The 15,900-nt window shown below is 37.5% G+C and overlaps 1 protein-coding gene across 2 annotated transcripts in view; it reads left to right on the plus strand.

Annotated features, from left to right (window-relative positions):
- The window catches only part of PROS1 (protein S), a 112,111-nt gene that overhangs the window by 43,049 nt on the left and 53,162 nt on the right, over window positions 1-15,900 (plus strand). For both annotated transcript variants that reach the window (XM_027835847.1, XM_027835856.1), the window contains 3 exons: window positions 3,892-4,049; window positions 8,389-8,413; window positions 12,654-12,740. In XM_027835847.1, the coding sequence (XP_027691648.1) occupies window positions 3,892-4,049; window positions 8,389-8,413; window positions 12,654-12,740 (270 nt within the window). The remainder of the gene's footprint in view (window positions 1-3,891; window positions 4,050-8,388; window positions 8,414-12,653; window positions 12,741-15,900) is intronic.

Here is a 15,900-nt window from a genome sequence, read left to right on the forward strand (position 1 = left end):
TATCAGATTATATGCTGTCAGGGGGGTGGGGGAAGAAATGAGAGGGGGGAAAATTTAAAACTCAAAATCTTATGGAAGTGAATGTTAAAAACTAAAAATAAATAAATTTTTTAAAAAATCATCTTTTTCTTCTTTTTATATCCCCAGAGTAGATGTCTAATAAATGTTTATTAATTGACTAATTGGAAGGGATAGCTAGTACACTAGACTTGACTACACTATAACTAGAGTTATGGTATCCAAACAGATCTTGCTAATCTAGAACATTGACTGTAATAAGATGAAATTCATTAGGTTTCATTTACATTTGAGTTTTGGGGAATTTAAAAATTTTTTCCCCCAATTATATGTAAAAACAATTTTTAATGTTTTTTTTTTAATTTTCGAGTTCCAAATTCTCTCCTCCCTCCCTCTCTTTCCATTTCTTCCCTGCGTTGAAAAGGCAAGCAATTTGTTGTAGGTTATACATATATAGTCATGCGAAACATATTTCCATGTTAGTCATATTGTGAAAGAAAACATACACATACATACAAAAAAAAAGAAAACTGAAGTAAAGAAAAAGTATGCTTCAATCTACATTCAGACTCCATCAGTTCTTTCTTTGGAGATAGATAACATTTTTCATCATAAGTCCTTCAGAATTGGATCATTGTGTTGCTGAGAATAGCTGAGTCATTCACAGATAATCATCACACAATATTGCTATTACTTATACAGAGTTCTCCAGGTTCTGCTCATTTCACTTTATATCAGTTCATATAAGTCTTTCCAAGTTTTTCTGAGAGCATCCTGCTCATCATTTCTTATAGTACAATAATATAACATCATAATCATATGCAACAACTTGTTCAGCCATTCCCTAATTGATGGACATCCTCTCAATTTCTAATTCTTTGCCATCACGAAATATTTTTGTACATGTAGGTCCTTTTCCTTTTGTTTTTTCATCTCTTCAGGATATAGACTGAGTAGTGGTATTGCTTAGTTAATGGGTATGCATAGTTTTATAGCCCTTTGGGCATAGTTCCAAAGTGCCCTACAGAATTGTTGAATTCAGTATATAACCAGTGCATTAGTCTCAATTTTCCTTTTCTGTCATGTTAGCCAATCTGATAGGTGTGAGGTAGTAGCTCAGAGTTGTTTTAATTTGCATTTCTCTAGTCAATAGTGATTTGGAACATTTTTTTTTTAAGGCAATTGGGGTTAAGTGACTTGCCCAGGATCACATAGGTAGTAAATGTCAAATGTTTGGTCTGAGTCTGGATTTGAACTCAGGTCCTCCTGACTTCAGGGCCAGTGCTCTATCCACTGCACCACCTAGCTGCCCCTAGAACATTTTTTCATATGACTATAGATAGATTTAATTTCTTCATCTGAAAACTGTCCATTCATATTCTTTGGCCATTTAACAGTTGAGGAATGGCCCTTATTTCTATAAATTTGACTCAGTTCTCTATATGTTCAAGAGATGAGGACTTTATCAGAGAAACTTGCTGTAAAATCTGTCCTGCAGTTATGATTACTGCGTATTTCCCTTCATCCTATTTCCCCCTGTTTATCCTATTCTTTCTGCCCTTTCACTCTCACTCTATCCATTCTCAAAAGAATTTTGCTTCAGACTTTTACCTTCCTCAATCTATCACCTACCCAACCTTTTCTTATTCCCTTCCCCTCCTCCTTTCCTGTATGGTAAAATAGATTTTTTACCCAACTGAATGTGTATGTTATTCCCTCTTTGAGCCAATTCCTATTGGAGTAAGGTTTACTTGCTCCTCTCCCTCCCTCATCTTCCTCTCCACCGTGAAAGCTCTTTTGGGCCTCTTTTTAACCCCATTCTACTTCTCTTTTTTCCTTTCCCCCAGTGCATTTTTTCTTACCCCTTAATTTTATTTTTTCAGATATCATCCTATCATATTCAACTTCCACTTGTGCCCTCTGCCTATGTATACTTCTTCTACCTGCTGTAATAATGAGAAGATTTTTGGGAGTTATAAGTATCATTTTCCTGTTTAGGAATGTGAACAGTTTAACCTTATTGAATCTCTTATGATTTCTCTTTCCTTTTTCCCTTTTTTTGCTTATCTTGAGTCTTGTATTTGAAAGTCAAATCTTCTGTTCATCTCTGGTCTTTTTATTAGGAATACTTGAAAGTCCTCTATTTCACTGAATATACATTTTTCTCCCTGAAGACTTATACTCAGTTTTTCTAGGTAGTTGATTCTTGGTTGTAAACCTAGCTCTTTTTTCCTTCTGGAACATCATATTCCACGCCCTCAGCTCCTTTAATACCAAAATTGATAAATCTTGTGGCTCCATAATATTTGAATTATTTCTTTTAGGCTGCTTGCAATATTTTTTCTTTGACCCAGGCACTCTGGAATTTGGCTATAATACTCCTGGGAGTTTTAATTTTGGGATCTCTTTCAAAAGGCAATCAGTGTATTCTTTCAATTTTTACCCTCTGGTGCGAGAATTTCAGGGCATTTTTCTTTAGTAATTTCTTATCTAGGCTATTTTTTTTTAATTATGGCTGTTAGATTACACTTGAGTTTTTGAAAATCAACATTACCATTACAAGATGGGAGAAGCATGGTTAGATAGTTGTTCTTAAAAAAAAAAAAGACCTAGGGGTTTTAGTTGACTGGAAGCTCAACTAAAGTCAACAGTCTGAATTGGCAACCAAAAATACTAATATATTTGGATACATTCAGAGAGGCATAGTTTCCAGGAATAAGAAGGTAATAGTCTCACTGTACTTTGCCCTAATTAGGTCTCATCTGAGTTTTATATTCAGGTCTATGTGCCATGGTTCAAGAATGACATTGAGAAGCTAGAGAGTGTCCAGAGGAGGTCATCCAGGATAGTGAAAGGCCTAGAATCCAAGTCAGATGAGGCTCAATTGAAGGGACTGGGCATGTTTATCTTAGAGAAGAAGTACTCTGGAGGGGGATATAATATCTGTGTTCAGGTATTTGAAGGGATTTTGTTTGACACCAGAGGGTAGAACCAGGACCAATGGGACGAAGTTGGAAAGATGTAAATCTTGGCAAAATGGAAGAAACAGCTTTCTAACCATTAGGGCTATTTAGAAATGGAATGGACTGCCTCAAGAGCTAGTGAGTTTTCCATCTTTGCAGGTCTTCAGATAGAGATTGAATGACTATTTCATATGTTGTAGTGGAGAAATGGCTGCTGAGATTCCTTCCAGCTCTCAAATTCTGAGTTGATAATTAAACCTAGAGGCACTGATGATATCACCAAGAAAGAGGGTGTAGATAGAGAGGGGGCTAGGGAAGTGCCTTAGGGGAATATCCCTGGTTAGGAGGTGATATATAGATGAAGATATGGAAGAGGAGACTGAGAAGAAGTCATTAGGACAGGAAGAGAACTAGTATCATTTAAAAAAAAATGTGAGAGAATAACCAGGAGGAAATAACCAGGATCAACAGTTTCAAAAGCTTAAAGAAATGTCAAGAAAGATGATGACTGAGCTAGTCATCAGATTTAACAACTGACTGGTAACTTTATCAAAAGCAATTTTCATTGAGTAGTGGGGTTGGAAGCCAGGTTGCAAGGAGTTAAAAAGTAAGTGGGAATTTAAAAAGTAAAGGAAATGAGAATAGACATTTTTTTGGCAGGAATTTGACTCATGAACATGTTTGATATTGTATACAAGACAAGAGGATAGTTACCTAATTGTGTATGCTGACAAGTGTGTTGTCCTGTGTAAATATGTGTACTTATTAACAAAAAATAATACATTTTCAGTTTTAAGACTATATATGTACTTAGTACAAATATTCACGGGCACTGATATTAGAAGCAAACAAGTTATAGAAGAAAAATATGAAAATGAATTAATGCAAGCATTTTTTTCTTTCCGCAAAGTTTTGTCAAAGCAGCATGCCTCACAGATCCTTATGAGGAAGCGCAGAGCAAACACTTTTATGGAAGAAACTAAAAAAGGAAATCTAGAACGAGAATGTATTGAAGAGCTGTGTAACAAAGAAGAAGCTAGAGAAGTATTTGAAAATGAGCCAGAGACGGTAAGAGTCTATAATGTGTAAAGGGCCAGGATTGGAATTGTGGGAGCACAAGACAGTAAGAACCACCACATGGTAGCAAAAAGAGCTTTTCTCTAAGGGGATAAACTCACTTTTCCCGCAGCAGAGAGAAACCCCAGTAAAGATCTTATGAAATGAGCTCCTGTAGGGAAATTTTATGGTTTCACTGGATTCATCCAGGTGGAGGCTTTATTAAGGCTAATTATAGTGGTCCTTTTTATGGGAACCAGCCTTGAGTTTATAACCCCACAAGTCACGTAGATCTCCAGGCAGTTACAGAAAGGACAGTTCACCTGGCCAGGTTCACCCCATCACCTAGTGTTGTATATAATTACATTGGCCAGTGTCAAATAGGAGACACTACTGTAGGATTCTCCTCTTCATCCCTATTATCTTGTGGGGTCATTTCAGGTGTTAATTGAAAAGTGACAACAGGAGGACACAAGGGAAGCAAATAGGTTGTCTGCACTAACATTACAATTTTTGTGACTGCCCAACTAACACAGTCAGTATCATAATCAAGCTGGCTAAGTGATGGGGAACAAGAACAGAGCTTCCTACAGCTCCAAAGATTTCCACCAAACAGCAATAGCAACAATAATAGTTGCAGTACCTTGAATGCCCTTGGGTTGCTGCTCCCTGAATCTTCCCTTTCTGTTCTTTTCATAGTCACTTATGGGTTGTTCCTAGGTAAGTCTCAACTGATTCTTATGATATAATGGCAAGAGCCTTGAATCAGGAGTCAAAGGGGCTGGCTTCAAATCATTACTTAGCACTAGTGTGACCAAGAGTCTAATACCTGCTCTGTTACCTACCACCTATAACACTTTAGCCAAGACACTTAAACTCTGTGGGCTTCATTAATTCCTTAAGGATCTGTTCTAGATGTGCTCCAAGACCCCTTCTAGCCAGGGGTGTCCTGAAACCAGCCCAGGAAATCTGATTGTTTAATTTTCAGTGTGAGCATTTATACTTTATATCTCATGGGGCATGTATTGGCACAGTGGATAGAGTGTCAGGCCTGAAGTCAGAGAGACTCATCTTCCTGAGTTCAAATCTGGCCTCAGATACTTATTAGCTGTGTGACTCTGGGGAAGTCATTTAACCCTGTTTGCCTTAGTTCCTTATCTGTAAAATGAGCCAGAGAAGGAAACGGCAAACCACTCCAGTAACTTTGCCAAAAAAATCCTAAATGGGGTCATAAAGAGTTGGACGTGACTGTACAACATCAACATTTATACCTTGGAAATCAGCAAACACCAAAACTCAAGGCTTTATTTATCATTTTATTGATTGTCTAGACTTAAGGAAGTGATGTAGAAAATGTTAACAATCAAATTTGGCTTAAAAGTGTACTATACCTATATTATTTTTACAGAGCTGATTATTAAACACTAAACAGCATACCACTGCTGCCAGCTCTGAGTTTATGAAATCATAGCTCTAGAGGGGATTTCATGAGTACTGAAAAAGATCTCAGAGGCCCTCTAGTCCAAATCTCTTATTTTACAGATAAGGAAACTGAGGCCTAGGGAGGTTAAGTGACTTGTTTCAAGGTCCCACAGATACTAAGTATTAAGGTGGGATCTGAACCCAGGTCTTAATCTCTAAAGCCTGTATAATACAGTGTGGCCTTTAAAAAGTCCTGGGTTGACTTGGGATTGAATTTTATACTTTGAGCCAAAAAGATTCTTTCCTTGTTTTGTTGCTTACTGTGTCAGTAGGCAAAAGGGAGAAGGAAAATAAATGTATTCTCCATGTATGGGAAAATATCATTGAAAATATGCATTATTTACATATGTTCCTAGAGCTTATGTTGGGTAAATGGCCTCCTATTGTCACACAAGCTTTTGTAGGCAGTCCCCAACTTGCAAATGCCCAACTCATATATACCTTATCTATGAAAGGTGGGCCAGTCAGTTTGCCACAGGAATACCTCTTTCCATTCCACTACAAATCTCTTTCTCTTCCCTTTTCTCCATTTCTTCTTTTCTTTCCCTTCCTTCCTCTCAAGACTCCTCATCCCCTTCACCCTCACTGCTGCAGAGGTCTTCCTCTGCTTCTCAAGAAGGCCTCAGGCTCCCCCATAATCACTCTACCCTCAAACTACTCTCACCTCTTCAGTGTTAGGGGGAAAGGGAAGGAAAAGAAGGAAACACTGCAATTCCCTGAGGTTCCCTTTTTTCTTAGGTCCTTTTCTCAGAGTCTTTGGCAATGGCAAAGTGGAAAGGAACAGGAATGAGGGAGGAAAGGCAAGAAGAGGAAGGAGGAGCACCTTTAATGCTACTTATTTTAATCCCTTTTCTCCAGCCCAGCGACAGAGTTTTGAAGAGAAAAGAACCGAGAAGATGAGGAGGGAAGAAAGGGGGCAGATTTAGAGGAAGACCATCAATTTCTGACACTTTTATAACTCGTCAGCTTGAGATTATAGGTTCACAAATCTAGATAGGACCTGAGAGGCCATCTTATCTAATCTTTTCATTTTACAGATAATAAAACTAAGGTCCAGGGAAGTTAAATAGTTGCCCACGGTTTCAAGGACAATAAACTTTATAGGTAGGATCTGAACTCGGGTCCTCTGACTTTAGAATTAGTGTACTCTCCATTGTACCATATTTATGTTTATTCTAATTTTAAATTTAATGTCAAGAGGAAATGGGGGAATGAAATGGGTTATTCTCAGCCTCCTCCTTACATGAAGAGTTACCAGCAACCTCCTTACGTTACTACCTAGCCTACAGCTGGTGGCACAGTTGCTACAGTTGCTCCAGTACTAGGCATGGAGTCAAGTTCAAATTTGGCCTCATCAGCCTCAGACCCATACTAGCTATGTGATCTTGGACAAGTCACTTAACCTCTGTTTGCCTCAGTTTCCTCTTCTAGAGATGAGGGATAATAATAGCACTATCTCACAAAGGTTGTTGTGAGGATCAAATGAGATAATATTTGTAAAAAACACATAGCACAGTGCCTGGCACATAGTAGGTAACATATAATGCTTATTTTCTTCACTCTTCCTTACCTTCCTATTTCCTCCCTACAACCCAACCTTCACTTCTGTTTCTCATGGTTTCAGCCCCCCTATTAGTCCCTCTCAATACTAAAAATATTAATCCTATTCCCAAACCAGGGAATCCTTAACTTGGGCTATATAGACCCCCAAGGGATGCATGGATAGATTTCAGGGATCCATGAACTTGGATGGGAAAAATCGCTTCCTTACTTCTATACAGTTGCTTTCCTTTGTAATTTTACTTATGTAAATAAGTAAAGTTCTCAGAACATTATTCTGAGAAGGAATCCATAGGCTTAATCATATTGCTACAGGGATCCATGAACCAAAAAATGTTAAGAACTTCTACCCTAGGCACATGGCACCAACATACCTGCTTACCACCTCTTGCCACTCCCTTAATCTTTTTTGCCTTAAACTTTATCCTAGAAACCCAGCCCCAGATTCCCTAGTTTCAGAAGCCCCATACCTGCTTTTATCTCTTGCCCTTCTGGTGTTTCTTCCCCAATCCACCGGAGCTAGCAGAAGTGGTTAGGATATTCCTATTGCTTGGCTACAGAAGGGAGAGAAGTGTTTCTGTCATCTCAAGTTGTAACTCAGAATGTAGTATCCCATAGAAGCACTGTTACACATGGTAGTAAGGTTTAATGGCATATACAGGTCTATTATGGTCCAGATAGGCTTTTGTGGACTGGTCTGGGAACCTCACCACTATATATAACATTGTTTCTAAGGGAAAATGCCTTTATAGTTCAAAACTGACTTACAAATAAAGAACATAGAGCATTTATAAATTGGGGACTTTCTGAAGATAAAATAATAAATTATTATGTACTTTAATAAATATGGACTGTCATACTTAATATTTATTGAGCTCAGCTAATTTGAAAGAAATAGCATATATGATGCACCAGATAGGCTTTTTTGATCATCAATGATGATGAATGGATTAGATAAAGGGCAGGATCAAGTAAAATGATATTCATAAAGCACTTTGCAAACCTTTAAGTGCTATAGAAATGCTATTTATTAGTATTATTCATGTATTTGAATCTTTTTTGAGATTAAGAGGGCATACATTTTAAATTAATTGATCAATAATGCATTTCAAGTTTATTTGCCATCACTTTGTGTTACTGATCATGTACCGTTGGCTGCTTATTATGATGAAATTTATGGTAATATTTTAATGTAAAATATCAATAATATGCAACATATTTTTGTTTTATAATTTAAAGACATTAGATAAAAATTATCAGTATAGCATAATTTAAATTTACTAAGATATATTTTCTCCTTTTTTTCTAGAACTATTTTTATCCGTTATACCTAGGTAAGTTCAAAAGACTATAATTAAAAATGTTTAGAATTAAATGGGACCTTAGAGGTCATTGAATTCAAGCTACCTCCCATAATTCTTTCTAATAATCTTGTCATCTGAAGAAGCTGTTATATTTTTCTGTCCTTTATCTGTATTAGATAGTTACACACATTTGGACTTTAATTTCTCTGTGGCATTTTGGCTTTTTGTGTTTTGTCTCTTCACAGTGCGCATAACTCCTTGTAGCAATTTAGGAATATGTATTCACTATATGATATATGATAGATCACTAGTAATAGACCATTCTTACCTAATATGAGATATGGGCCTCTATGATTGGGCAAGGGAGAGAGAGAGAGAGAGAGAGAGAGAGAGAGAGAGAGAGAGAGAGAGAGAGAGAGAGAAGAGTCATAAGTGACTCTGAGGTTTTCAGTTTGAGAGATTGGAATGATGCTGATGCCTTCAACAGAAATAGGGAAGTTTGGACGAAGAATTTAGGAGAGATGATGAGTTCAGTTTGGGACATGTTTGAGGTACTAGAAGGACATCAGGTAGAGGTGTCCAGCTGGCAATTGGGAATATGGGACTGGGGTTAAGGAGAGAGATTAGTGATATTTGATTTGGAAGGTATCTGTATGGAGACTGAACACCATGGGAGCTGATGATAACACCAAAGGACAGAGTATTTAGAAAGAAGAGTGGATGGCTCAAAAGACAGAGAAGAGAATAACTTTGGGGGATATAAAAACTATGAAATGGAAGGTGAATGATGAACCAGCAAAGGACTGAAAGAAGTGGTCAGACAAATAGAGGAAGATCCAGGAATAAGTTTTGTCATGGAGGACAAAGAAGAAGAGGGTAACCAGGAAGAAGGGAGTGGTCCAGAATGTCAAAAGAGTCAGAAAATTCAAGGAATGAATGAAAAACATTTATTAAGTGTTTACAATTTCCAAAGCACTTGTGCCTTAGCACTAGGGATACAAATACGAAAGGAAAAAAATTTCTGCTCTCAAAGAGGTAACATGTTCTAGAAGGAGAAGACAACATATATAAAGGAGTGGTGGTCTAGGAAGGGTCTTTTGGTTTGGAAAATCACAGGGATGGTGAGTGTAACCATAGGGGAATCAACTGATATGCCCTTTCCAGAGGCAATGGAAGTATTGATTTGATAACTAATCAGAGAATAAGAGGTAGAAAACAGGGTAGGGGGTATGAAAGCAGAAAATGGTAAGGCTATGGATAGAATGGTTGGTCATTGGATGGAGTATGAAGCAATATCTGGCTTTTGGGGCTATCTAGATATAATGGGTCATGTGTGATTACACTTGCTGACTAACTTATCAGAACAGCATGGCCCCAGTGTATGCTGAGTGGATTAAATCACCCAGGGAATGATTTCAGGGGGTCTTCTGGTATAGAGGGAACAACGGCAGTGCAGATGGCAAGATGATGGCTTGGCTTAGATGGTAGGATGAGATGAGAAGCATGGTCTGGGGTCTCTGGCTGGCTAGATAGGGTGGGCCATGTATGTTTGCACTAAGTGCCTTGCTAATCAGGACAGCACAGACTTAGGGTGAGGTCTGAGAAAGGATCATCAGATTTTTTGACTGAGATCATTCACAATCTTTTGGATGCTAAATTAGGAGAATGATAAGTTATATTACAAGAGGTAGTGAAATGAATGATTGTGAGGAAAGAGAAGCAGTGAGTGTAGACTTTTCTTTCTAAGAACTTAGTGGCAGAAGGGAGGAAACTTTCAAATAATAGTTACTAGGGATGTCAGGATGAAGGAAATGATTTTTTTTTAAGGATAGGAGAAACCTGGACATTTCTGGTAGGTAAGCATAGGCAATGCATGTACAACTAATACTCTCTTTTTCATTAAGTAGTTTCCTTAACTAGGTCCCTACCTTTCAGGAGGAATCTGGCTACCTGCTAATAGTAAATCAAATCCATGGCAGTTCTTTCACCAACCAAGTCATATTCCCCTATTCTACTATAGACAGAGCTTTCTAATTCAAAAGCAAGTTTTTCAGACTCTCAGATACCTTAATGATTTTTGAGGTCTCAAAGTTTGACCTTCAAGATAGAATAACATTATTATCTTAAAGCCTTAAACATAAAATATCCTTGTGGCTGCCATTTGTCCTGACAGGTACATGATGATTATGTGTGGTAGATAAGGTCAATTCAGGATAAAAGGTCCAACTTTGCATATACCAGAGATAATAAAGTGGTGTTGTTGTTGCTGTTTCTATTCCCCAGATACCTTACTTTCTGTGTTACCATGACTCAGCCTTTATTGATGTGGGGATTATTTGATATTATTTTATCTTAAGCTTCTTAAAGTTTCTTTTTAAATGTAAATTGTGAATCCTAGAAACAGAAAGTTACAACCAGGCTTAGGAAAAAATGTCTATTGGTTACTGGCACCAGGTGGGAGATCCACTAGAGAGCTTGAGTTTTCAATAGGAAAAAAAAAAAGCTCAAGTTAGTGGGAAATCTTATGTTGGGAAGCTTGGAGCTCAAAAGGAATTTAGGGGATTTAGGATTTAGAGTTGGAAGGGACCTTATATATCATCTAGTCATAGATTTAGAGTTAGATGGGTCCTCAGAATCCATCTACTTTAATCTTCTCATTTTACAGAGAAGTCAGTTGGTCTAGATTGGACAAGGAGAGTGCCAGTTAGCTTCTTAAAATCCTGAAACCCAGGAGAAAACAAAAATTTTGTGCTCCTTAGGTCTAGAAGCAGATTCTTGAATTTATGTTATCTAAAAGTCTAGAACGTAAATTAGCATTTGCATTCTTACAGGATTTCTGACTTTGAAGATAAGACAGAGAATAACCAGGCAAGTGAAGGGGGAAAAATAAAGAGAAAGGCCTAGTTCACTGTGTTTTCATATGTGACTTTTTACCTCATGGACTTTTAAACTTTCCTTTTTGACCTATTTTCATAACCTATCTCTCCCTAAATTTTTCCTTATAATAGTATTAAAAACGTTAAAACATCTTCTATATATGCAGTTTGCAGTTCTCTCCCATTTGAATATGAGCCCCATGAAAGCAGGGACTGTTTTTTGCATTTCTATGTATCCCCAGCAGGTGGCACAGTGGATAGAGCACTTGCCCTGGAGTCAGGAGGACCTGAGTTCAAATGCAGCCTCAGACACTTGACACTGTGTGATGCTGGGCAAGTCACTTAACACCAATTGCCTCACCAAAAAAAAACCTTACTGACCGACTGAGACTGAATGAACCCTAAAAGAGGAGTGGTATGCTGTTTCTAGGGGGCAGATAAAGAGAAAAATGATAAAGTGGAGGGGGAAAAAGTTTTAAAAATTTTTGTTGTCTACCACAGGTGAGGCTGGAATAGTAAGAAAGTCAGTTCAGAGAAGAGAGGTGGTAGCACATAAGTGAAATCAGTCCTGAAGTTGTTCACGAAAAAAAAAAAGGGTGCCACATTTTCTTTCTTATAGAGAAAGCAAAGTGATGCTTTGTTCCAGGATAGCAACATTAAAAGGGTACTAATAACACCTATCTTGTGTTTTTAAACAGAGACATTGAAACATGGCTTAAACTTTTCTCGATGATTTAGGGTGATGTTATGAATATTGGTAGCAGTAATAAGTGGTAGCACAGTCATTACCTCTGAAGTTATTAAGGTTTAATGCTTACGTTGATCAACCCTAAATTATAGTCCTATTTTTTCCCCTGAATTGCTCTATAGTTATCCTGTTTTTTTTTCTATTGTTCTCCCCTCTCCCCCATTAATAGTCACTACTCAGCCTGTCAACTTTTAACAGTTTTCTCCCCAACACTGCTTCTTATTAATTATGTAATATAGGAAGAACATAGGATTGTAAAGAATAACTAGACAGTCAGACTTATTGAATGAATGAGCTTAACATTACACAGAATCCTAAGTCATTAGGTTCTAAGCTGAAGGCAACTCCATTCCCTTATCTCATCAGAGGTCTTTTTCACTTTTGAGTTCAAGGATATGCTTCGGATAGTTAAGACTAGAAGTAGTCTGGCAGCAGTAAGTATGGTGTTACGCCTAATTAATTCTCTCATCTTTTAATTTCTTCCCCAGCTATTTTATTTTTGGAAGGTGGGTAGAAATCCATGGCAATATTGTCTAATTACTGGATGCTGACAATTACTAGGAGCATACTTTTCTGTCTTAGGCATAATCTCCATCATGGATTCATGTCAAGTAAGTGGATTGTAAACAAATTGTTGTTTTTATAGGTTGCCTTGGTTCTTTCCGAGTTGGGTCATTTGTAGCTGCACGTCAATCAACCAGTGCTCACACAGACCTGAGGAGTTGTGTCAATGGTAAGTGACTGCAGTATTTATTTAATATCAAACATTAAAATATTAATTCTGTATTAGGCATTAAACTTTAAAAACGTAAAAACATAAATTTTGTTTAAATAATAGCAAATCAGTCTTTACATATTTAAAAAAGAATTCCACATTAGCATTGTTGCAAAAAAAAAAAAGCAAGGAGAACAAAGAAAGTAAAAAAATGCTTCAATCTGTACTCACAGTTCATCAGTTCTTTCTGGAGATGAATAGCATTTTTCATTGCATTTGGAAATGTATTGATTATTGTATTGATGAGAGTAGCTAAGTCTTTCATAGTTGATTATTGTTATAATACTGCCATACATACATGATTGATGCATAGCAAGAAAGACATTCTAATGTGTATTTTCAACTTTTAACTTAACTCTATGAATCATGCAACTTTACTTTTTTGATGACATTTTTCATATTAAATTGAACAGTTATTTACTTACTAAGGTTTCTAGGATTTTATTCTGTGTAACTTTATTTTGATTGATGCCATATAATGGTGTAAGAATTACTTAAGTACATATATCAAGACAGTATGCATAGTCAATAGCATATTAGACTTGGCATCACGAGGATTTAGGTTCAGACCCTGAATTTGATAGCTGTATGACCATCTATAAGTTATTTACCCTCTCTTAATCTCACTTAACTCATCTGAAAAATCCAGATAGTATACCTGTAGTGATGACTTAGCAAGGATGTTGTAAGGCTCAAGTGAGGTCATGTATATAAAATGTTATATAAATCTGTGTATACATATGGTGTAAGGGACCTTAGGCCTTATCAAATTCAACTCCTTATGTAATATTCTCAAATTGAACATGTCTAAAACAGAACTCATAATCTTTCCCTTAAATCCCACCCTTCTTTCTAACTTTCCGATTTCTATTGAGGTCATCACCATTCTTCCAGTCACACAGGGACTCAACCTTAGATTTAGCCTCAACTCTTGCCTCTCCTTCATTCCTCATATTGAATCAGTTGCAAAGTCTTGTTGATTCTATCTGCACAATGTCTCTCACATCTTTTCCTTTCTTGCCCCTTTTTGATTGATTCTCAAATGGCACAGTTTCCACTTTTCTCACCATTCTGGTCACTGTCCTGTTTAGATATGATCCACCTTACTGATGTGCTTCCTAAAATGTGACATGCAGAACTCACCAGATGTGAACACAACAGATGTTTTCTGATCAGGGAGAAGTACAGAAGGATCATTACCTCCTTAGTCTGGATCATAGTGTTTCTCTGAATGAAGATTTAAGATCTTTTTTTTGTTTTGTTTTGTTTTTAAGCATTGTTGGCTGCCATATCACATTGTTAATTTATAGTGAGCTTGCAGTTTAACAAAGCCTCCAGTTCTTTCCAGATGAACTGTGGCCTAGCCACACTTCCTTCATATTGTATTTATAAAATTGATTTTGTAATGCAAATGTTAAGGTTTGCATTTATCCCATCAAATTTAATCTTACTAGATTCAGTCTTATTTCTAGTCCATGGAAATCTTTTGGGATTCTAACTATTCCTCCAGGCTTTGTATCATCTGAAAAATTTGATATGCATGTCATCTATGTCTTTATCTGCAAAATGTCAAACAGCACAAGACAACTAAACACATGTCCCTGAGGCACACCATTGAGGACCTCTCTCTTTTTCTATATTAATCCTGGCGGCATGACCAGAGGGGCCAGGCATGGGGGCACCCTGTCCCCGTTCACGCACCAACTAGGCCCCCCATGCCAAGACAACATTGATTTATTAGTGACTGATCTTCATAAGTCTCCTTCCTGGTCTCCAGTAGAGGTGGGCACTATACTATTGTGCCCCTAGAAGTGAGAGGGACAGAGGTGGACAGTGTACTGTTGTGCCTCATATATCTCCTGCCTGTCTCCAGCCTCTCAGGAAGGAGGAGAAGCACTATTCCATCACACCAGTCCTTTTTTTTTTTTTAAACTGAAATGAGGAGTGTGATTCCACTAGGTTTGTTGTTCAGTCCTTTCAGTCATGTTCATGTCTTCATGACCCCATTTGGAGTTTTCTTGGCAAAGATACTGGAGTCGTTTGCCATTTTCTTTTCCAGCTCCTTTTACAGATGAGGAAAATGAGGCAAACGGTTAAGTGACTTGCTCAGGGTCACACAGCTAGTATGAGTCCAAGGCTGGATTTGAATTCAGATCTTCCTGACTCTAGGCCTGGTGCTCTATCCACTGCACAACCTAGTGAACTCTAGGTTAGGACACCTTAACTCTCTCTCAAATTCCTCCCACACTCTGCAGTTCAGTTAAACCAGCCTTAGCTGTACAACTTTACACATGGCATTCCATCTCCTGACTCCGCCTAGAATTCATTCCCTCTTCACTTCCACATTATAAAGTCTATGTCTTCTTCTAAGATCTGATTCAAGCGCTTTGTTCTATGTAAAGCCTTTTTCTTAACCATACCCTCCCCCAAGTGCTATTCTCTATTTTTTACTATGTATTTATTAAATATGTACTTATTATTTCCTCAGTGGGGTAGCTAGGTGGCACAGTGGATAGGGTGCCAGGCCTAGTGTCAGGAAGATTCATCTTCTTGAGTTCAGATCCAGCCTCAGACACTAGCTGTGTGACCCTGGGCAAATCACTTAACCCTGCTGGCCTTAGTTTCCTCATCTATAAAATGAACTGGAAAAAGAAATGGCAAATGACTTCAGTATCTTTGCCAAGAAAACCCCAAATGGGGTCATGAAGCATCGGACACGACTGAAATGATTTAACAACAAAAATTGTTTCCCCAGTAGAATGTAAGCTTCCTAAGAGGAGGGACTGTTTTGTATTTTATTTTTGCATCCCAGCACCTAGCGCAATGCCTGACACACAATTAGTACTTGAAAATGCTTGTTGATGAATAATCTTGCAATAACTAAATGTTGCCTTATTATTTACTCATATATATTAATCTTCAGTTCCCTTTTCTCTATATATGCTCTCTCTTTTCTATTCTGGAAATTTTTCTCTTTGACTTCAGGAAATGGAAGCAAACCAGAAATTATGCAATTCACTTTCCCTATGTTGTCTGTTACCATTGCACTGTCACTTTCTCATCCCAACTAAAGATCTTGTTCTTCTCTTCTCAAATGTATTTAGCAGAGAGACTAAAG

Source organism: Vombatus ursinus, unplaced genomic scaffold (genome assembly GCF_900497805.2).
Source record: "Vombatus ursinus unplaced genomic scaffold, bare-nosed wombat genome assembly UNPS02004422.1, whole genome shotgun sequence".
NCBI lineage: Eukaryota > Metazoa > Chordata > Mammalia > Diprotodontia > Vombatidae > Vombatus > Vombatus ursinus.